The sequence below is a fragment of the Phyllostomus hastatus genome, unplaced genomic scaffold, assembly GCF_019186645.2.
Source record: "Phyllostomus hastatus isolate PE091 unplaced genomic scaffold, TTU_PhHast_1.1 phas_contig_64, whole genome shotgun sequence".
Classification (NCBI taxonomy): domain Eukaryota; kingdom Metazoa; phylum Chordata; class Mammalia; order Chiroptera; family Phyllostomidae; genus Phyllostomus; species Phyllostomus hastatus.
This window is the reverse complement of record NW_025333928.1, coordinates 11,007,745-11,031,373: the sequence shown is the minus strand read 5'-3', so window position 1 is coordinate 11,031,373 and position 23,629 is coordinate 11,007,745. Positions and strand designations below refer to the sequence as shown.

The following is a 23,629-nucleotide window of genomic DNA, read 5'->3' as shown; positions in this document are numbered from 1 at the left end:
CTTAATCCCCTCACCTCTTCTCCCATTCTCCCACACCCCTCCCATCTGTCGGCCATCAAAACACTCTCCATATCCATGGTTCTGTCCCTGTTCTTCTTGTTTGCTTAGTTGTTTTTTTTTTTTAATTTAAGATTTTATTTATTTATTTGTAGAGAGAGGGGAAGGGAGGGAGAAAGAGAGGGAGGGAAACATCAATGGGTGGTTGCCTCTCGCGTGCCCCGGTGCCCCACACTGGGGAACCTGGCCCACAGCCCAAGCATGTGCCTTAACTGGGAATTGAACCAGCGGACTTTCGGTTTGCAGGCTGGTGCTCAATCCACTGAGCCACACCAGCCAGGGTAGTTTGTTTTTTAGATTCAGTTGTTGATAAATTTGTGTTTATTGCCATTTTACTGTTCATCATTTTGATCTTCTTTTTCTTAAATGAAAAATATGGAATGCTTCATGCATTTGCGTGTTGTCCTTGCACCAAAGGGCCAAGCTAATCTTCTCTGTATCATTCCAATTTTAGTGTATGTGCTTCCAAAGTGAACACTGGATCCATTAATTGTTATTATTTACTTTGTATACAAAAGGATATATCTGAGTGTGTTTTTTTCCTTCTGAACAATATGGAAGTGTGTGATGGGTATCCCGAAGTTCGGTCTCTACATCAACACCCAGAAGTCCATTATAAATCTAAATGAACTAACGACATTCCTCGGCATCAAATTTCCCCATTCATCCCCAAACTTTGTTCATTTTGTTCAAATTGGGATCTGACCCAGGTTCACAGGTAGCAGTTAGTTGTCTCTTTATTTTATTATCCCAGAAATTCTCCATTCCACACCCACCTTGCCCTCACATCAATGACTTTTCGAAGAGTACAGCCAGCTGTCTTGTGGAGTATTCCACATTTTGGATTGGTCTGATGGTTTCATTAAAGAGCCTTTTAGCTGGTTCCCTTCTCCGTGCATTTCCTGTACACAGGAAGTCAGATCTACACTTGATCTTAGCCAAAAGGCAGAGAAGTTAGAAGTCAGATCTCAGGGATTGATAAGAGTCAGGTTAGTACTTGGCAGTAAAAAGGCAATCCACAGAATGGGAGAAAATATTTTCAAACCATATATGTGATCAAGAACTTGCATCCAGAATATAGAAAGAGCTATCAAAAATCAACAACAAAAGGCAACCCAATTAAAAACTGCACAAAGGACTTGCATAGACTTTCCTCGTGAAAAGACACACACACACACATACACACACACACACACACACACACACACACACACAGATATTCAACTTCATTGCTCACTAGGGAAATGCAAATCAAAACCACAATGAATTACCACTTCAGACCCAATAGGATGGTAATGATGATGATGATGATGATAATAGTATAAAAAGCAGAATAAGATTTAGCAATGTGGAGATGTGGAGAAATTGGAGCTCTCATACTTTACTGCTAGCAATGCAAAATAGGGCAGGCACTGTGAAACCTGGTATGTGGTTCTGATAGGGGCTTAAGACTTGGGAAAATTTAGCTTAAGGTAAATAGTCATAAATCTAGCAAGTAATGTGTATGTTAAGTTTTTGTTTCAGTAACTACAGATAAGGCCTATCTTGGTCCCTAAGAATAAACAGATGACCTCTTGGAGACGTCTGTACCAGGAAGAAGCAAGCGACTACCCTTCCCCCTTGGAGGCAACTGTTGAACTTCAAAGGCTTTCGCTGACACCTTGTTTGCCCTCCCCCAACCCCCTTATAAAAGATCTGGCCAGGAAAGAGAGAGCAAGATGGTTTGTTAGGGTATGAACCCACCATCTTCTCGGATCGCTGGCCATCTGAATAAAGCGCCTATAAAAGATTCAATTACTGTCATTGCTTATTGGATTTGGTAGTGACAGGCAGCCCGAACGCCGGTGTCTTTTCCAGTTATAGTTCCCAGTAGGTTGAACATCATTACCATAAGACCCAGCCATTCCCTTCCCAGGTATATATATATCCAAGCTAAATGAACACATACACATGCAGAAAAATCTTGTATAAGAATGTCCTTAGCAGCATGAGTCACGTAGCCAAAAGGTGGAGACAACAGAAATGTCCATCAGTGAGTGGAAGGATAAACAAAACTTTGGAGATCCTACAATGAAGTGTTACTCAGCCATAAAAAAGGACTGGTACTCCCTGCAACATGCTGAACCTTGAGAACCTTATGCTAAGTGAAATGAGCCAGACACAGAAGTCTGCATATTGTATGATTCCCTTCCTACGCGATAGCCAACACCACGGAGACAGAGAGCGGAGGGGTTGCAGGGGCCTGGAGGGCATGGAGTTTCTGTTTGGGGCGATAAAAAAAAGTTCAGGTCCTAGATGTGATGGTCGCCCCAAATCTCGAATGTACTAAGTGGCACTTTCTAAATGTGCTAAATGTACTGAAAGAGTTGTCCACTTTAAAGTAGTTAAAATGGTAACTTTTATGTTCTGTGCATCTTATCACAAGAAGAGAAGAGCTTTTTGGTTAGCACTGTAGGTGATTCTAAGAACTCGCAAAACACCAGGAGGCGGTGATTCAGGTTGCTCACTGCTGGCAATGCCGGGTTTAACCCCTGGTTTAAGGAGGAAACTACCAGATAGCTTTATGGTAAAGACATCTTTCCCCTCTTTGTGATTGGCTGATGATCTGGAAGTGATCATTCTGGTACCACGGAACCACCCTATCCCCAACGACCTTCTATGGTTTTAGCCATCATGGGCGATCTTGCCCGAATTCATTGTTTTACTGGGGATCATAGAATTGTAGCTTTCTAATTTTATGGCATTATTCTGTAAAAACGATTTCCATATTAGTTGAGGGTGAAGGACAGTTGCTCTAAAAGGTAGGATTTATGTTCCATTAGTTTCCTTTAATGACCAGTTTTTATAAAAAGCTGCTGATGGTGGCAAGTTCTTACTCCAGTAGTGGCAAGCCTCCTCCCTCTGTCTTTTTGGATAACACTATAGAATCACAAATATAATTTATTCACTGTTTTCAACAATTACAGTTATTTTTTGATGCTGAAATGACCTCAGATGTGGCCAACAGGAGCCCCTCATACCAGGGCTTCCACCCTCCTGCCACAGTCCCCTCGTTTTCTGGGTACTTCCTTGTTTTCAGGAGCAATAACACCTCCCAAGCTCACCTTTACTTTCTTCGTCCTGGCCTTGGAATCAACCATTTCTCCAAAGAAGCCTGAAGTTCCTTTTAGTGAGGGGTGCTATTTATTCTAGAAACGAGGATCTGGGGCCAGGTGAGATTGTTGTTATTGGCTGTCATTTCTTCGAGAACATTAGTAGTAGGTAGAACTATGCAATATATTTTTTGAAGATTAGTTTATAGGGGTATTTCCAATTCAATTTTGACATGGTTTTTAATTTAAAAATGTTTTAAGTCGTAAGAATTTTCATGGGTTTTGTATTTGAACCTATTAGATAGCACAGTTTCAAAATTATGAAATCAAAGTTGGCTCAGTTGGGATACTGATAATACATTGTACGAGGGAATTGAGCAAATAGGTAAATATTTCGAGTACAGTGGGAACCAGGTCTCCCTTCTCACTATTGTAGAAGAGAGGCATGAATGTGGGAAGGGAGAAGACAAAGATAAACCATGTGATATTGGACTGTAATTAGAGATATTGTTATGAGGCCATGCTTTCTAATATACTTGCACATATATAGAATAGATATGTGTGTGGGTATGTTTATATATGTGTGTGTGTGTGTAAACATATCTCTTAGTCTGTCCACCGAGACGACTAGCAGGAGTAACACTCGGATAGCAATGAACACACCCGCCCTCAGATCTTGCTTTGTAAATGTCATTCTCCACTAGAAGAAAACAGAACTATGTGGAGAAATAGTTGATTTCATGCTGGTGCAGGGGAAGTACAGGATCAGCATGGAACTTCTTACAGAAGTAATTAAGAATGTACTCAAAGGATGATGGGGAAGAGTCAAAGGACTTTAGCCAGCCTGAGGGACTCTCACCGTCTAAATCTGGGACAGCTTTAGGATCAAAATGAATAATAATTGGCAATAGATTATAACCAACTGAATAAAATGGGAATTAATGAGTTAATATGATATTAATTTTAAAATGGAGAAGGAAAAGCTTTTCCTGTCAGTAGAATCCCTACTAATAGTAACAAATGATGTAGGCAAGAACCATCCATAGATGCTAAGACCAGTGGGTGAAATTATATGTAGAACAGGGTGGTATTTGAAGAAACCTGAAATGCTAATTCAAAAGAATATAAGCACCCCCATGTTCATTGTGGTGTTTTTTACAATACCAAGGTTTGGAAGCAGACCAAATGCCCATCAGTAAATGAGAGGATGAAAAAGCTGGGTACATTTATACAGTGGAATACTACTCAGCCATAAAAAGAAGGAAACCTCACCCTTGTGGCAACGTGGATGGACCTGGACAGTATTATACTAAATGAAATATGCCAGACAGAGAAAGACAAGGACCATATGATTTCACTCCTATGTGAAATCTAGTGAACAAAATAAACTAACAAACAAAATAGAAACAGACTCATAGAGAACAGACTGACAGCTGTCAGAGAGGAGGGAGGTGAGGGCCTGGGTGAAATAGGTGAGGAGATTAAGAAAAAAAATCCTCACAGACACAGACAAGAGTATGGTGATTACCGGAAGGAGAGGTGGGTAGGGGGAGGTGGAAGACAGTGAAGGCGAAATAAGCGGTGACGGAAGGAGACTGGACTTGGGGTGGTGAACACATAATACAATATACAGATGATGTATCATAGAATTGTACATCTGAAACCTATATTATTTTATTAACCAAAGTCACCCTGATACATTCAGTAAAAGAGAACAGGATATTTACATAGTCTGAAAGCTTCACCCATAAAAAACATGAATTATTTGTCAATGAAAAGCACAAAATACTTGTTAATTAACTTTGCAGTGGAGAAACCTGGCAGGCACCATTTCAACTGGTCAAAGTGAACATGACCGGTAAAGAGACCAGTCAACAGCATGCGTCCGGTGGGATGTATCGGCATGGCACAGCAGCACCACTTCTGCGGTGTTGCCATCCAAAATGCGTGACCAAGATCTCTTCGTGAGGACCCATCTCAGACAGAGGGGCATCCTACTAAGGAAGTGGCGTGTACGCTTCAAAACTGCTGAGAAGTGCAAGGACAGACTGAAGAGCCAGACTGAAGGAGACTAGATGCAGAGTGTGATCCCGGGTCGACAGAGGGTGTGACCGGAAAGACGACGTGACCATGGAGTCCACAGCAGTGGGTTTGGGTCAGCGTCAGCCTCCTGATTTTGGTGGTTGTTTTCTGGCTGTGCAGGCGAGTGTTCTTACTGGTTTTGGGAAATACACAAGTTAAATAAACATATTAAAGGGAAATCATGTCTGCATTCTGTACTCAAGTGGCTCAAAGAAAGAGCAAGTGAAGGCAAATGTGGTGAAATGTTAAAATCAGGGAATCTCAGTGAGTAGCGCTTGGGAGTGTTTTGCCTTATTATTTTATTTTATAAATGCATTGAGGTGTAATTCATAGGCCACACAATTCACCCACTTAAAGCGTACAATTCAACGGCTCTAGTGTATTCACAGAATTGTGCAACCATCACCACAATAAATTTAGAATATTTTCATCACCCCCTAAAAAAGCCCATTCCCCATTAGCAGGCATCATTTTTCCATCTCTTATTCTTGCAGTTTTTTTATAGTTTGAAAATATTTCACATAAAAGTTCATGAAATTACAATGTCTGTGTTACTGTGACCAAGAAACTGCTGAGTGAATGTAAGGATTTCTTTGCAGTTTCTTTGGTCACGGCCAAGGTACTGTGTTCAGAAGTCATTTGTAACAATTCTTTTTCCCTGGTGGTTATATTATTATATTCTTACACAGGTTCATTTAAAAATATTTCATTTATTTACTTCGAGAGAGAGGGGAAGGGAGGGAGAAAGAGAAGGAGAGAAACATCGTTGTGGGAGAAGAACATAGGTCGGTTGCCCCTTGGATGCGTCTGGGCCAGGGACCAAACCCACAGCCTGGTGTGTGCCCCAACCAGCTGGGAATCCGACGGGCGGCCCTTCTCTTTGTGGGGCCACACCCAACCCACTGAGCTGCACCAGTCAGGGCTGCACAGGTTCATTTAAGTTGGTTTTCAGTTTTGCTGTTCTCATTTTTTGTTCTGTTTAATTATATTTTTGATGGTGTAAAATATTTACATGATTGAAAGGTTGAAACTATTCATTTCTAGTTTATCCCTCCATACATTCTTTTCTCAAAAACCAGCACACACACACATGAACATTCATGAGTGCACACACAAGACTATGAAGACACACACATGTACAAATACCCACGTGCAATGCACACTCACATGTGTGTACATGCATATTTCTATTTCCTCTTTTTAAAAGATTTTATTGATTTACTTATATATTTTTAAAGATTTTATTTATTTATTTTTAGAGAGGAGAGAAGGGAGAGAGAAAGAGAAAGAAACACCCTTCCAGACTCCCAGCTGGGGACCTGGCCAGCAACCAGGGAAGTGCCCTCACCAAGAATTGAACTGGCGACCTTTTGGTTTGTAGGATCTCACCCAACCTGCTCAGCCACACCAGTCAGGGCTATTTCCCTTCTTTCTTACAGAATAACTACCATTACACACACACACACACACACACACACACATATACACACACACACCACTCTACTTTTTTCTTTTTCCTTTTCTTTTTTACTTCAGCCAACAAATCCCAGCCATCATCACTTCACAGCCGTTGTTAGAAATTGTTCCTGTTCTTTTCCAGTTCATAGTCTCTGTTGCATGGATGTTCATGGTTTATTCAGTTAGTACCTCATGATGGACTCTGGGTTTCCTAGTCTTTAGCAAATTAAGCTGCTCTGGTGGCTCTGTGCATCCATGTCCTTCTCCCACCCACCAGGTGGGGGGGGGGTTAGCAGTGTTGTCGAAATTGAATTTTTGCTCATCGGGTAGGTGAGAGCTGGATTTCAGTGAGATTTAATTTTTAGTGTAGTGTTAATTTGCATTTTCCCTCTTGTGCAGGACAGGAGTGACTTTCTTTTCCTTTTTTTATTGCTGTGAACCCGTGACCTGACTACACATCATGTCTGTATCCCCCACTAGAGTGTCAGCTCCACAGGGCAGGGAGTTGTGTTGATCTTAGCTGCTGTATTCATCGCCCAGAACAGCAGTTTTCAACCTTTTAAATCTCATGGCACACGTAAACTAATTACTAAAATTCTGCGGCACACCAAAAAATACATTAACTTTTTTTGGCGATCTGACAAAAAAGGTATACTTTTGATTCATTCACACCGGACAGCTATTGTTGTGCTGTGTGTTGTCACTTTTTTATCTGACAATCTGTGGAAAAGAGGTCAGTGCCCCTGCCTCGCCGCACAGGGGCTGGAAACCGCTGGCTGAGAAAACTGCCTGGGCTTCTTACGCGCCAGGAAATATTTGTTTAATGGAAGCGGCAACGGGCTGCGAAGAATGGTTGGGTGAATGAACGAGGGAATGAGTGAATGAATGCCTCCATTACTCCGCTCTTCCCGCTGCGCAAACCAGGAAACAGTAAAAATTCTACATTAGGAAGAAAGAGCAACGCGGTGGGTCGGGGCGGGGCGGTGTCTCGAGGACTGACTGCCCCGGAGTAAAACCCGGGGCCCCTTCTCTGTCACGCGCTCGGATCTCAAGTGTCCCTCCTGCCCGGGGCGCTGCCCTCTGCCGTCCGAGCGACCCTGGGGTCAGCGCAAAGGGTTCCCGCAGCCCCCCAGGCGACCCCAAAGCCCACCCCCGCGCTTCTTCCACCCTTCTCCCCCCGCCCTCCGCCCCCCAGGCCCCAGTGACCACGCAGGCGCGGTGTACACACTCATTTCTTTATTGGCGCGACACCGGGTAAGGGGGGGCTTGCGGAGGCCCCCAGAGCAGGGGAGGGGTCGCGGCCTGTCCCCCCGAGGTCCCTCGCCGGCGCTCAGCGGTACTTCTCGGTCAGGACGCTGGACACGACGGACAGGAACTTGTCCCAGGCGGCGTGGGCGTCGGCCGTGAAGTCCGCGGGGAAGTGCGAGGCCACCGTCACCAGCAGGCAGTGGGACAGGAGCTGCGCGCGGGAGGGCTGCTCGGAGCGCGGGCTGGAGTGCGGCCGGGCGCGCTCCGTGTGCGGGGACCCAGCCCCTGTGGCGGACACTCCGCGCCCCTCGCGCTGCGGCCCCGCCTCTGCCCTACCCCGCCCGGCCCCGCGGCCCCGCGCCCACCTTGAAGTTGACCGGGTCCACGCGCAGAACGTAGGCGTGCAGCTCGCTCAGCTTGGACAGGGCGCCGGCGATGTTGTCGATGTTCCTGACAGCGTCGCCCACGGCGGCCACCACCTTGGAGCCGTGCGCGCGCAGGTGCGCGGAGCCGGGGTGCAGGTCGAAGTGCGGGAAGTAGGTCTTGGTCTGCGGGTAGCTGGCGAAGAGCCTGCAGGGTGGGGGGAGAGTGGGGCGCTGGTGAGGCCAGCACAGCCCTTGCCCTGGATGCAAAATTTAAGCGGTCCTGGAAAATCCAGCAGTCAGAATAAATCATATTTTAACGGAACATTTTAAAACATAACTATTAATGCAAAACAATTCACTTTGAACTAAACATTAAAATTTTAAATAGACACAGAATCGGAATCGGATCCAGTATAGGGCACTGTCTCACCCTTGCTGCCTTATCTTTCAGTCATTCGTTCATTCGTTTATTCATTCAACAGATGTTCGCAGTCACCTGAGTGCTGGGTTTCCTGTGAGAGGCCAAGTCCTAACCTCTCCTCCCCACCCACCTGCTCACTGGCCCCCGACCGCTGCTCCCCACCACTATTCCAACTCCCGGGCCCTCCCCTCTTTCCCCTCCTCCCTCCTCCCCTCCTCACTGTTCCCTCTTCCTGTCTCCTGCCCTCACTAACCCCACATTGTCACCTACCCGGCTCCATCCCAGCCTGTCTGGCACTCACCTCTCCAGGGCCTCGGTGCCGATGACATCCGCCTGCGCAGAGATCTTGCCCCACATGGACATGATGATGGTCCTCTCGGCCTTGGTCAGAGACATGGCTGTAGCTGAACTGGAGCTGGGCATGTTCAGGACTGACCTCTGTGACGTTCAGTCCCCAGGGTCCACTTATATACACACAGTCAGGGTGGGGGCCAGCTTGTGGGTGTGGGGTCTCTTATCAGAGCCAGTGACCACGGGCAGTCAGAGTCCGGTGGGACAGGTGGGTGAGGGGTTATCACCCCTATCACCCTTGTTGAGTCTTAGAGGGGGCGTTGGCCACAGCCTGACCAGAGTCCAGCAGAGATAGGGGCCCAGCCAGCCCAGGAGGACATGCCTGCATTTGTAGCCCAGTTTTGCACCGTCCTTGTCCAGTTCAGACTCAAGAAACGAGGGAAACCAGAGGAGCGGGGCCCACAACGCACCCTCGTGGGGTTGGAACAGGCCTTGTGCTGCCTGCGTAGCTCCTGGGTGGGATCCTGTGGCCAGCTCACTCTGGCCACATGTCAGTCCCCTCCCCCTTGGCTCTGTGACTTTTGGGTTTCCTCAGAAAGCAATGGTTTTGCCCACCTGGCACCGAGGAAAGGTGTGCTGACTGGGTCGGTCCCTTGAAAAGCTGGGTCATGAAAGAGAATTCTGCTAATATAACCTGCTGTTAGGGAGTGCTCACCATACCATCACTTTATCAATGAGGCAAATATTCCTCTTAATTTTATTTTAACACACAATGAAGTTGATTCTTTTAGTGTGCTGCTCTGTGAATCTCGACGTGTGCAGAGTCATATAACCCCCACCCAAATCAGGACACTCGCTGGCTCCATCACTCCCCTGGGAAAAGCCGGCCTGCCTCCCTCCCTCTCTCCCTCCCACCCGGGCATGAGTTCTTCCTCGGTTTGATGTGCCCTCTCCCTGAGTCTGCAGTTGGCCTCTGCTGTCTGAATGCTGTTTTTGGTTGAACAGAAGTTTATCATTTTAATGCAGGCAAAGTTAGTGATTTTTTGGTCCTATTTAAGAATGTTGTACTGTTCTAGTCATAACAGCTGAAAGGTAGGAACCACCCGAATGCCCATCAGTGTATGCACAGATAAATAAGTTATGGTGCACATGAACAAGATGATATTGTTCAACCATTATAGTGAAGCCATGACACACGCTGCAACGTGGATGAACCTTGAAAATGTTATACTAAGTGAGTGAAGTCAGACACGATCACCACGGTTTTCTGTGATTTCGTTTGTGTGAAATGTCCAGAATAGACAAATGCGTGGAGACAGAAAGTGAGTCAGTGGGCGCCGGGGTCTTGAGGGGATGGGCAGCGATTGCATAGCTGGTACCGGGTTTCCTTCGGGATGATGAGAATGTTCTAGAATTAGATACTGATGATGGCTGCACACTACGGTGAGTACACAAAAGGTTACTGAACTATTTCCTTTAAAATGCTTAATTTTGTGATAGGCAAATTTTACCTCATTTTTGAAAAACAAGTGAAATAAGCATTGTGCCAAATACTGAGGTGCCGAGAACCGCCCGTGTTACCGTTCTAAGAACCTGACTGGATTTTGAGTTGGGCGACAGTCCTCCTCGCCCTGATTCCGTGTGGTTGCGAGGTGAGATCTTCTGTCTCGTTTTAGCCGGCATTTTATCTAGCGCCTTCTCAGTCCTGGGCACAGTGCCAGAACCTCCTCATGTTGGGTATTGCGTCCTCACAGCTCTCCGTGAGAGAAGTTTTATATTATCATCGTTAATGTTGTAAGATAAGGAAATGGAGGCTTGGGAAAGTTATGAAATATACCAAAGTTTCAGCAGAGGAGGGAACTGGTCCCAGTAGGAGAGGAGGCCTAGGTCTGGGGCGGACCCTTTAGGGGTTGGGCAAGTCTATTCTGTCTCCAGGTCTTGGTTTCCCGTGACACAGGACCCCAAGCCTAAGCTCCAGGACACTGAGACCTACTGGTCTCTGGGCAGAATTCAAAGCCCCAGGCTTGTTCTGAGCTTGTGTAGCTGGAACTGAGCTCAGAGGGGCCCTGATCACTCAGCGGAGACAAGGATTTGCAGACCCTCCCCTGAAAGCAATCCCTGAGTGACCTGGGCAGACCAATTAAGGTTGTGAGCCTTAGTTTCACTGTTTAACCGCTCAGGTGGGGGTTAGAACAGCCTCTACCTCACTGTTAGGAAGGATCACGGCACCATGAATTTGGGATTATTCCCGAGTTGCTGCTGTTGGCAAGTGATTCCTCCTGGGCAGGAACATTGCCCCAGAGAAGGTGGGGGTGGGGAAGTGGGTCCAAGATAGGGTCTTCGAGGCTCAGCCGGATCTCTGATGGATGGTGGGGGCTGGGGGGGGGAGGGTGGTGCTCTGTCAGGTCCAGACTGAGTGGCAGGACTGATAGGCCCTGGCCCTGTCTAGGGGGCCTAGGCTGGGAGGAAGGGTCAGGAGTTTCGGATTCAAAGCATCTACTTATCTTCAAAACAGTACATTAGAAAAGAGTTATTTAAATTTAAAATGAGGACCTAGAGGTGTGTGGAGAGGAGGTTGGCCCTGGGCACATCGTTGTCCAGGAGACAGTGTGAGGGCTTCGTGTAAGGCTACACGTTAGAGACCATTTGCTCTCAGTCCTGTTCCTGGTGGGGAACCTCGGGCCCAAAGCCCACCTTGGCTAGCCGACCTTGGAGCCCTCCTGGCTGGACTGGCCAGGGAGTGTCAGGAGCTCCGATTTCCATAACAGCCCAGTGAAGGTGACAAGTGTAGACACCAAGATGCTGCTGGAGAGGGTGCAGTGGGATTCAGGCCTCTGCTTGCTCCAGTCCAGCCCTATGCGTTCCTGCACCTGAGTCCTCCGAGGGCAGCCTGGGAAGGAATGTGATGAGAACCTCTGTGTGCCGGGATCATGGTGGTCTCCTTTCGTCTTTCATGGATTCCAGTGTGTGTTATGATGCTAGCATAACACACAGGGGTTATTGGGGACAGTGGGTTCCTCCAAGTCTGGGTCTTTCCGCAGCTCAGAGACAGCCTCCCCAAGTCCCTGGACACCAGCCCTGCTCCTCCAGGTTCTCGGGCCACGGGTCTGTCTGATCGAGTAGCAGCATGGTCCAGGGAAGTTGGAGTAAGGAGGCCAGAGGCAGAGTCCTGTCCTTATGTCTGGGCACCCACAGACTCCTGGTCACTTTGCAGGGACACCACCGTTACTACAGCTAGTCACTCCTCCAGACAGTGGGTTCCCCCTTCCCCATTGGCCCAGCTCTCCCAGCCTCACTTCCCTCTTCTGTGCCCTCGTTTTCATTCCAGGGACACTCCTGGGAACTGTGAGGGAACCAGGAGAGCTTTTGCTTGTATATAATATCAAAACATACAAGACTGGAAAAAAGGCTTGCAGAATCTGTAACAGAAGGTCAGAATCATGAAGTGAGTATGTCCAAACCATCAAAGAACAAACAGCCCATAAGGAAAACAAAAAGGCAATTCCCAGACATTGGCAAGTAATCAAGTGATACAGTTCTCCACCTCAGTAATCAAAGAAATGCAACATAGAATAAGATACTATTTTCCTTTTTGGGAATTTTAGAAAAAAATATCTGAGGCATTTCAAATGCACTTACCCTTCACCCTGGCAGGTTCAACCTATGAATCAGCCTTGTAAAATACACGTTTGTGTCAGCTTCAGTGCAAGGGGTTACTTCAGCAATCCTTTAGTGAAGTGGCTACAGTGTCATGCTTTTCAAGTGCTTGGGGAAGATTTGGAAACAGTCACCTCCTGGAGAAGACTGGGGTGCGGTGGGTGTGGTGATTTATTTTTATTATTTTTATTTTTTTGTTCTCACCCAAGGACACTTTTTCATTGCTTTTAGAGACAGAGGAAGGAAGACAGAAAGGGAAAGAGAAACATCAATGCAAGAGAGAGAGAGAAACATCAATTGGTTACCTCCCATATATGCTGGACCAGGGATCAAACCTGAAACCTAGGCATGCACCCTGACCAGGGATAGAACCTGCAGCCTTCTGGTTATGGGATGATGCTCCAACTAAGTGAGCCAGCCAGGGCTGATTTTTCAGACCTTTTATTTATTTATTTTATTTATTATTTTTAAAATATTTTATTTATTTATTTTTAGAGATGGAAGGGAGGGAGAAAGAGAGAGAAACATCAATGTGCGGTTGCTGGGGGCCATGGCCTGCAACCCAGGTATGTGCCCTGACTGGGAATCGAACCTGCAACACTCTGGTTCGCAGCCCCAGCTCAATTCACTGAGCTATGCCAGCCAGGTAGACCTTTTATTTTTTAAAAAACGATTTTAATTTATTTTTAGAGAGAGAGGAAGGGAAGGAGAAAGAAAGAGAGAGAAACATCAATGTGTGGTTGCCTCTGGTGAGCTCTCCACTGGGGACCTGGCCTGCAATGCAGGCATGTGCCCCGACTGGGAATTTAACCAGTGACTCTTTGGTTTGCAGTCCAGTACTCAATCCACTGAGCCATGCCAGCCAGGGAGCTTTTTTTGATCTTTTAAAAATAGCTGTATTGAGATATAATTTGCACCCATTTAAAGTGTGCAATTCAATTTTTTTTTCTGCATCTACTGTGAGGGTGAAGACCATTCTCAGCAATCAGACTGTTGACATTCCAGGAAATAGCGACATTGCTGTGAAGGGGCGCACAGTTATTATGAAGGGCCCTAGAAACACCCTGTGGAGGGAATTCGAATATGTCAGTGTAGAACTCAGCCTGCTTGGAAAGAAAAAAAAGGGACTGGGTTGACAAACAGTGGGGAGATAGAAAAGAATGGCCACTGTTCGCACTGTCTGCAGTCCCACACAGAACAGGGTCAAGGCTATAACACTGGGCTTCTGTTACAGAATAGGCCTGTGCATGCTCACTCCCCATCTACGTCGTAACTCAGGAGAATGGCACTCTTGCTGAAATCAGAATTTTCTTGGGCATAAAATACATCTGCAGAGTATCTGGATGAGTTCAGGAGTGGCTCATTCAGTTATCTCAAGCCCAGAAAGACTGGTTAATTCTTGAAGGAAATGACATTGAATTGAAAATTATCAAATTTAGCTGCTTTGTTCAGCAAGCCACAACAGTTAAAAACAAGGATATCAGAAACATTTTGGATGGTGTCTACATTTCTGAAAAAGGAGCAATTCATCAGGCTGATGAATATGATGCAAGTTGTCCAGCTATAGTAACAGCAAGACATCAGATGATTCCTCTTTACTTGCTATATTTTACTTTCATTTTCTAAGAGATTTTATTTACTTTTAGAGAGAGGAGAAGGGAGGGAGAAAGAGAGGAAGAGAAACATCTATGTGATGCCCGCAACTAGGAACCAGTCTCGCAACCCAGGCATGCGACCTGGCTGGGAATCCACATGACAGCTCTTCCGTTCCCAGGCCAGTGCGCAATCCACTGAGCCACACCAGCCAGGGCTTACTTGTGATATTTTAAATATGCAGTAAAAGCCGTGTATTGATTTGGGGGGGGGGGAGTAGGCAATTAAGTGGCTTTAGTATATTCATAGAGTTGTGCAACCATTACCACAAACATTTATCACCCCTGAAGAAACCCCATAACAGTCACATACCTCCAATTGCACGAGCCCTAGACAACCTAATTTGTTTTCTGTCTCTACGGATTTGCCTATTCTGGACATTTATAAAAATGAGATCATACACTATGCATTTTTCAAAGTTCATTCATGTGTCAGTGCTTCATTCCTTTTTATGATCGAACACTATTTCTTTGCATGGATTATACCAAATGTTATTCACCCTCTCATCAATTGTTAGACATTCAGCTTGTTTGCACTTTTCGGCTATTATGAATAATGTTGCTATGAACATGCAAGTTTTTGTGTGGAATTACATTTTCATTTCTCTGTGCATATACCTAGGGATGGAATAGTTTGGTTGTTTGAGAACTCTTTATTTAACCTTTTGAGAAACTGCCAGGCTATTTTCCACAGCAGCCGCACCATTTTACATACCTCCACCCCTGCAGTGTGTAAAGATTCCAATTTCTCCACCTCCTTGCCACTTTGCCATTTTGTCACTTCCACCAGCTTGTTATTTTGTCTTTTTTATTATAGCCATCCTAGCGGGGGAGATGTGGTATCTCTTTTTGGTTTTGATTTGCAGTACCCTAATGAGTAATGATATTGAGCATCTTTTCCAGTTTTTATTGGCGATTTGTCTATATCCCTTGGAGAAATATCAACTCACTTCCCTTACATATTTTTAATTGGTTACTTGTCTTTTTATTGTTGAGTTGTAAGAGTTTAAAAAATTAATCTGGATACAATCCCTCATCAGATATATGAATTTGTAAATATTCTCTCCCCTTCTGTGGGCTATTTTTTACTTTCTTGGTGGTGTCCTTTGAAACACAAAAATGTTTATTTGATAAAGCCCAGTTAAGTTTTACTTTAGTTACTTGTGCATTTGATGTTATTTCTAAGTAATCATTGCCCAGTCCAATGTGACGAATATACCCCCATGTTTGTTTTTGTAAGAATTTTTATAAGTGTTAGCTCTTATATTTAGGTCTGTGATCCACAGCAGTGATTTTTAAAAACTTTTTTAGTACTTTGTAAGTGTGGCCGTTCCGCCCAAAGCAACTGTTACTTTTACAATGAAGAATGTAACTTTTACAGTCAGCTGCCTGCAACCCGAAGGCTGACGCGGCCCCGTTTCCTTTCACGCTGAGGGGCGGTTCCTCTCGCCTCCCGCAGGAAGCAGGCCGCTCCACGCGCAGGCGCAGCTGCCCAGAGAGAGGCTGGGGCCTGCGCACTCGGCCGCTCGCGCGTACCGCCGCTCGCGCCTGCGCTAGCTTCCCGGCCTGCGCGCACGCACTCACTGCGCTTCTGCTTAGCCTGTGGCGGAAATCTTGCGGGTCGGGTTGGACGTGCTAGGTGGTGCGCAGGTTTGGTGACTGTGGCGTTGGCTTCCCCTGGGCCTGGCTCTCAGTACAGGGCGTTTCCGTGGCCTCGGTCGCGTCCTTGTCAGGTCCCCTTTCCCCTCCCGCCCCACCACACCGGAGCGCGTCTTCCTTAAGCTCTGCCACTTACCTGGTCCCAGGCTCCTCGGAGCTCTCCAACACCACACCCCCGTCCAGTCGTCCTCAGGCCCGCCCCAGTCCTCGGCGTATCTTCCTAAGGCAGCCCCTCACCCCCGGCCCGTTCTCAGAGCCCTCCCAACCTTCCACCTCCGCTCCCGCGGCCCCACTATAGGATGGGGGACAACACCAGCCCTATCAGCGTGATCCTGGTGAGCTCGGGGAGCAGGGGCAATAAACTGCTATTCAGGTACCCCTTCCAGAGAAGCCAGGAGCACCCGGCGTCTCAGACAAGTAAGTGAGCGCTGGGAGCGGGACTGGCGCTTCCCAGTGTGAGCCTGGAGGCTGGGCCAGAGCAGCCAGCCGTAGGGGCTCCTGCCTCACCGCCTCCCACGTTTGAATTAAAGACCTATATATTTATTTATTTTTTTCTTTTCCTGATCATACAGTCGCTGCCTGCTGTTTATAGAGTACTATTTGAAACGTGTAGAAAAGTAAAAAGCAGTAGAAAAAGCACTTACAATTCGACAGGCCAAAGCCACTATTGCAGACATTTCATCCATGTTTGCAGTCTTTTGAAAAAATACGTAAGCACTGCGTGTGTTAACCTAACAGTGGAAGGCCAAAGTAAGAGGCAACAAGCACTTATTTAAGATCAGTAAGAATAGCTCTTTGGGATGTCCCAAATAGGGTTCTGATTGAGAGACAAAGGCCCTGGGTGTTTATGAGAAAAGGAAGGGGAACAATTTATGTCACTGAAAGGAAGGCAATTCTATTGGTCAGATAACATAGTGATGTTAATTCTAAGCAATGTTTTTAATTTTCAGTCCAGTAGTCTTCGATATAGGGTAGTCATAGTCCCTGCTTGCTTTGGGGCACAAGGCTGCTTAAGCCAGTGCAGAGGTTATTTTACCCTGTTTTAACATGTCAACGGTTTGAGGCAAAAGACATGGAAAGCCGTTCCTCTGGGATGGCAGCTCCAGCTCCATTTTAAAATGCCTCCATTTATTGTTATTTTTTGACATATTAATGTATTCAGCTTGGAAAAAATATGAAATTAAAGACCCATTTGCAGTTTCCTTTGACTGCCTACCCTCAGGTGCGCTCCTCTGTTTCAGGGATGACTGCTTACTGCTTTAGTAATCGTCCCTCCTCTGCATGGAAATCTATGTAAATGCAAGCACATGCACGCATTATTTTACTTTTTTTCTAAGCTCAAGTGAACACACTGTATGTACTGTTCTGCTGTATTGTTTTCATTTTCACTTCACATCTTGGAGGTAGTTTCAGAGTTATGATCAGAATCATAGGATAAACATACTATGATTTATTTATCTAGTCTTCTGTTGATGGGTATTTAAGTTGTTTCCAGTCATTTGCTACTATAACCAGTGAAAGTGTCCTTTCTGTATACATTATCATTTTGCTGGATAAAGGGTTAATTCCCAGAAGTGGGATGGTTGGATCTAAGGGATAATGAGCATATTTATTTGTCCTTTATTTTTTTGCTTTTAAAAAATCTTTTTAAAAAATATTTTATTTATTTATTTTTAGAGACGGGAAGGGAGGGAGAAAGAGAGAGAGAGAAACATCAATGTGTGGTTGTCCCTCATGTGGCCCCCACTGGGGAACCTGGCCGCAACCCAGGCATATGCCCTGACTGGGAATCGAACCTGCGATGCTTTGGCTCGCAGCCCGTGCTCAATCCACTGAGCTACACCAGCCAGGCTCTTTTTGCTTTTTTAAAAATTAGTTTCAGGTGTACAACAAAATGGTTAGATATTTGTATAATTTATCAAGTGACCCCTCTGATAAGTCTGGCACCATACATAATTATTACAGTATTATTATTTTAAAAAAATTTTTAGAGAGGGGGAAGGGAGGGAAAAAGGGAGAGAAACATGGATGTGAGAGAGAAACATTGAAGAATTTCATCCTGTATGCACCCCAGCCGGGGACCAAACCTGCAGCCTAGGCCTGTGCCCTGACTAGGAATCCAACCGGTGACCTTTTGTTTTGTGGGATGATGGTCAACCAACTGAGCCACACTGGTCAGGGCTACAGTATTATTGACTGTAGTCCCTATGCTGTACTTTACATCCCCATGACTATAACTGCCAATTTTACATCTTAATCCCGTTACCTTTCTCATCCAGCTCCCCAGCCTCTTCCCATCTGGTAGTCATCAGTTCTCTGTATTTATGAGTCTGTTTCTGTTTTGTTTATTTTGTTCTTTGGATTCCACATATATGTTAAATCATATATTTGTTTTTCTCTGTCTGACTTATTTCACTTAACATAATACCATCTAGGTCCATTCATGTGGTCACAAATGGTAAGATTTCGTTCTTGTCTATGGCTGAGTAATATTCCATTGTATATATGCATATATTCATCCAATCATGTATTGATGAGCACTTAGGTTTCTTTTATATCTTGGCTATTGTAAATAATGCTGCATATATATTTTTTTAATTAGTGCTTTGGATTTCTTTGGATAAATACCCAAAAGTGGAATTGCTGGGTCATAAGGTAGTTCTGTTTTTAATTTTTTGAGGAAACTTTATACTGTTTTCTACAGTGGCTGCACCATTTTGCATTCCCACCAACAGTTCATGAGGGTACCCTTTCCTCCACATTTTCACCACCACTTGTTTTTGGATTTATTGATGGTAGCCATTCTGACAGGTGTGAGGTAATGTCTTGTTGTGTTACTTAATTGGCATTACTTTGATACTTTCATATGTCTAATCTGTATGTTTCTTTGGAGAAATGCCTATTCAGGTCTTCTGCCCATTTCTTAATTGGATTGTTTGTTTTTCTGGTGTTAAATTACATGAATTCTTTATAAAATTTTTGATATTAACCCTTTAGCGGATGTACCATGGGCAAATACCTGCTCCCAAATGATAGGTTGTCTTTGCATTTTGTTATGGTTTCATTTTCAGCGCAGAACTTTTTAATTTGATGTGTCCCATTTATATATTTTTTTCCCTTGCCTGAGGAAATATATTTTTAAAAATATTACTGAGAGCAGTGTGAAAGAGTTTGCTGCCTATGTTTTCTTCTAGGAGTTTAATGGCTTGGGGTCTTACATTTAAGTCTTCAACCTATTTTGAGTTTAAGAAGGTGATCTAGTGTGTTTTTTTTTTTTTTTTTGGTATGTATTTGTCCACTTCCCCAATGTCATTTATTGAAGAGACTTTTTACCCCATTGTATGTTCTTGCCTCCTTTATCATGGAATAATTGACCACATAAGGGTAAGTTTATTTCTGGGCTCTCTGTTTTATTCCATTGATCTATGTGTCTGTTTTTATTTGAGTACCATGCTGTTTTGATTACTGTAGCCTTGTAGTATAGTTTGAAATCAGGTGGTGTGATACCTCCAAGTTTGTTTGCCTTTCTCAAGATTGCTGTGGCTATTTGGGGTCTTTTGTGGTTTCATATAAATTCTAGGATTATTTGTTCTATTTCTGTGAAAAATGCCATTGGTATTTTTGTATGGATTGCATTAAATTTACAGATTGCTTTAGGTAGTGTGAGCATTTTAATTATGTTAATTCTTTCTATCCATGAGCATAGTATATGCTTCCATTTATTTGTATCATCTTTAATTTCTGTCTTCAGTGTCTTATAATTTTTCCAAGTCTTTTACTTCCTTGGTTAAATTTATTCCTAGGTATTTAATTTTTTTGATGCAGTTGTAAATGGGATTGTTTTTAAATTTATGTTTCTGGTATTCATTATTGGTGTATAAGAATGCAACCTATTGCTGAATATTAATTTGTATCCTGTTTTTCTAAATTCATTTATCAGTTCTAAGAGTTTTTGGTGGAATCTTTAGGGTTCTGCATATATGGTACCATGCCATTTGTAAATAATGAGTTTTATTTCTTTTAAACTTGGATGCTTTCTATTTCTTTTTCTCGTCTGATTACTGTGGCCAGGACTTCCAATATTATGGAAATAAAAGTGGTGAAAGTGGACATCTTTGTCTTGTTTATAATCTTAAGGAAACACTTTTATACCTTTGCCCCATTCAGTATAATGTTAGCTGTGGGCTTGTCATATATGGACTTGCTATGTTGAGGTATGTTCCTTGTATTCCCACTTTGCTGAGGACTTTTGTCATAAGTGGATGCTTTGCTTTTGTCAGATTCTTTTTCTGCATCTTCATTTTGTTTATGTGTTCTATCACATTAATTGATTTCTGAATATTGAACCAAGTTTGCATCCCAGGAATGAGTCCCACTTGATCAGGGTGTATGGTCTTTTTAATGGATGGCTGAATTCACTTTGTTAGTATTTTTTTAGGAGTTTTTTGTCTATGTCAATCAGGGATATTGGCCTATAATTTTCTTTCTTTGTAATGTCTTTGTGTGGTTTTGAATTCACGGTAATGCTGGCCTCAGAATGAACTTGGGACCCTTTTCTTGAAATTTTTTGAATGACGTTTGAAAAGGATATGTGTTAATTCTTCTTTGAATGTTTGGTAAATCCACCTGTGAAGCCACCTGGTCCAGGACTTTTGTTTCTTGGGAGTATTTTGATTACTGATCTGATTTCATTAGTAGTAATTGTTCTGTTTAGATTTTCTGTTTCTTCTTGATTTAATATTGGAAAATTGTATGTTTCTAGGAATTTTTCCATTTCTTACAGATTGTCCAGTTTGTTGGCATATAATTATTTGTAGTATATTCTTTTTTAAAAAAATTTATTTATTTATTCATTTTTAGAGAGGGAAGGGAGAGAGAGAGAGAGAGAGAGAGAGGGAGAGGGAGAGACATCAATATGCGGTTGCTGGGGGTCATAGCCTGCAACCTAGGTATGTGCCCTGTCTGGGAATTGAACCTGCGATGCCTGGTTTGCAGCCTGCGCTCAGTCCACTGAGCTACGCCAGCCAGGGCTTGTAGTGTATTCTTATAATCTTGCATATTTCTATGGTGTCAGTTGTCCCTTTTCTTTCACTTGTAATTTTATTTAATTGGGTTCTTCCTCTTTTTTTCTTGATGAGTATGCTAAAGGTTTATTAATTTTTTTTAAGGAACCAGCTTTTGATTTCATTGATGTTTTTGTATTTTTTAGACTATATTTTGTTCATTGCCACTCTGATCTTTATTGTTTCCTTAATTCTACTCACTCTGGGCTTTGTGTGTAGTTCCTGTAGGTATAAGATCAGATTGTTTATTTGAGATTTTTTCTTGTTTCCTGAGGTAGGCCTGTATTGCTATGAATTTTCCCGCTTAAGACTGCTTTTGCTGTATTCCATAGATTTTGGGTTGTTGTGTTTTCATTTTCATTTGTCTCAGAGTATCTTTTGATTTCTAACTTTTTTGAAAAAGATTTTATTTATTTTTATTGAGAGAGGAAAGGAGGGAGAGAAACATGAGTGCGTGAAATATACATGGATCTGTTGCCTGTCACACACCCCCAACTGGAGACCTGGCCTACAACCCAGGCATGTGCCCTGACTGGGAATTGAACCTGTGACTTTGTGGTTCTCAGGCTGGTGCTCAATCCACTGAGCCACACCAAACAGAGCTGATTTTTCCCTTGATTTCATTGTTAACCCATTCATTGTTATTTAGCCCATAGTATGTTATTTAGCCTCCCAATGAAACCCATTCATTGTTATTTAACCCATAGTATGTTATTTAGCCTCCATGTGTTTGTATGTGTGTTTTTTTCTCTTGTAATTATTTCTAGTTTCATACCATTGTGATTGGAGAAGATCCTTGATATGATTTTACTCTTCTTAAATTTCTTGAGACTTGTTTTGTGGCATGACATGTGGTCTATCCTGGAAGATGTTCCATGTTCACTTGAAATGAATGTATACTCTGTGGCTCTGAGGTGAGGTGTTCTCAAAATACCAATTAAGTCCTCCTGGTCTAATGTGTTGTTTAAGGCTGCTGTTTCCTTGTTGATTTTCTAATATTTTATTTATTTATTTTTTAGAGAGGGAAGGGAGGGCGATAGAGAGAGAGAGAGAGAGAGAGACATCGATGTGCGGTTGCTGGGGTTTATGGCCTGCAACCCAGGAATGTACCCTGGCTGGGAATTGAACCTGGGACACTTTGGTTCCCAGCCCGCGCTCAATCCACTGAGCTACGCCAGCCAGGGCTCCTTGTTGATTTTCTGTCTGGAAGATCTATTCATTGATGTCAGTGGGGCATTCGAGTCCTATTTTATGACTGTATTACTATTGATCTCTTTCTTTATGTCTGGTAATGTTTGCTTTATGTTGGTTGTTTAAATGTAAACAGGGGTTATATCCTCTTGTTGGGTTAATCCCTTTATCATTATGAAATGTTTTTCATTGTCTGTTATAGCCTTTGTTTTATTTTTTTTTAATTAAAAAAATTTATTTATTTATTCTTAGAGAGAGGAGAAGTGAGGGATAAAGACAGGGATAGAAACATTGATGTTCAAGAGAAATGTTTGCCTCTCACATACCCCCAACCAGGAACCTGGTCTGCAACCCAGTCCTGTGCTCTGACTGGGAATGGAACCAGTGACCTTTCTGTTTTCAGGATGATGCCCAACTCACTTAACCACTCCAGTCAGGGCAGCCTTTGTTTTAAAGTTTATTTTGTCTGGTAAAAGTATTGCTACCCCAGCTTTTTTTCTTTGTTTCCATTTACATGAAATTCCTTTTTCCCTCTCTTTACTTTTAGTCTGTGTTTGTCTATAGATTTGAAGTAGCTCTTGTAGACAGCGTACATATGGGTCTTGTTTTCTTATTCATTCAGCTACCCTGTCGTTTGTTTAGAGCTTTTAATCCATTCATATTTAAAGTGATTATCGATGGGTGCTTAGTTGTTGTCATTTTATTAACCATATTTGTGTTCTCCCCTTCCCTTTCTTCTTCTTAGCTTTTTCTTGTCTGGGAGAACATAGTTATTTTTAATAGATTGGATTTTTCTTTGTTAAAGAGATAGGTGAAAAATTATCTGGCCCTGACCAGTGTGGCTCAGTTGTTTGAGTATCATCCTGCAAAGCAAAATGTTGCCGGTTCGATAAAAATGTCAGGGAACACACCTGGGTTGTGGGCCTGATTTCTGGTTGGGGCATGAGCAAGAGACAACCCATCAATGTTTCTCTCCCTCTCTTTCTCCCTCCCTTCCTCTGTTTCTAAAAATAAATAAGATCTTTTAAAAAATTGTGTCTGCCCTGACTGGTGTAGTTCTCTGGGTTGGGCGTCCTCCAGCAGACCGAAAGGTCACTGGTTTGATTCCCCGTCAGGGCACATGCCTAGGCTGTGGGCCAGGTCCCTGGTTGGGGGCGTGTGAGAGGCAGTGGATCAATGTTTTTCTCGCACATCAATGTTTCTCTCCCTCCCTTCCCCTCTCTATAAAAATAAATAAATAAAATCTTTAAAAAAATTTATCTGGTAGTAGTTTTACTGTGCATTTGTCTAGAATTGAGAGTGAGCATGTTTCCCTATTTTCAGAGCTATTTGTATTTCCTTTTCAGTGAACGACCTGTTATAAGTCCTTCTTTAGTGAATGACCTTTGCCTAA

At 43.6% G+C, this 23,629-nt stretch overlaps 2 protein-coding genes and 1 non-coding gene across 5 annotated transcripts in view; 1 reads left to right on the top strand and 2 right to left on the bottom strand.

Annotated features, from left to right (window-relative positions):
- Positions 1-426: 426 nt before the first annotated feature.
- LOC123825717 lies at positions 427-535 on the bottom strand. Its single transcript, XR_006786943.1, has one exon. It is a non-coding gene; the product is annotated as a U6 spliceosomal RNA (small nuclear RNA).
- A 7,392-nt stretch (positions 536-7,927) lies between these two features.
- HBZ (hemoglobin subunit zeta) lies at positions 7,928-16,248 on the bottom strand. 2 transcript variants are annotated; one of them, XM_045849038.1, is made up of 4 exons: positions 16,119-16,248; positions 9,025-9,132; positions 8,303-8,507; positions 7,928-8,148 (listed from the first exon to the last, which is right to left on the bottom strand). In XM_045849038.1, the coding sequence occupies exons 2-4, from the start codon at positions 9,117-9,119 to the stop codon at positions 8,020-8,022; spliced, it is 429 nt and encodes a 142-aa protein (XP_045704994.1). In that variant the 5' UTR covers positions 9,120-9,132; positions 16,119-16,248; the 3' UTR covers positions 7,928-8,019. The 2 variants fall into 2 exon arrangements, with proteins under 2 accessions (XP_045704994.1, XP_045704995.1); XM_045849039.1 differs by having other exon boundaries at positions 9,025-9,104; positions 16,119-16,238.
- NPRL3 (NPR3 like, GATOR1 complex subunit) overlaps positions 15,856-23,629 on the top strand; it is a 45,671-nt gene continuing 37,897 nt past the window's right edge. The window contains exon 1 of one of the 2 annotated variants that reach the window (XM_045849035.1): positions 15,856-16,399. In XM_045849035.1, the coding sequence (XP_045704991.1) occupies positions 16,282-16,399 (118 nt within the window). In that variant the 5' untranslated portion in view covers positions 15,856-16,281. The remainder of the gene's footprint in view (positions 16,400-23,629) is intronic. The other variant, XM_045849036.1, reaches the window with a different exon arrangement.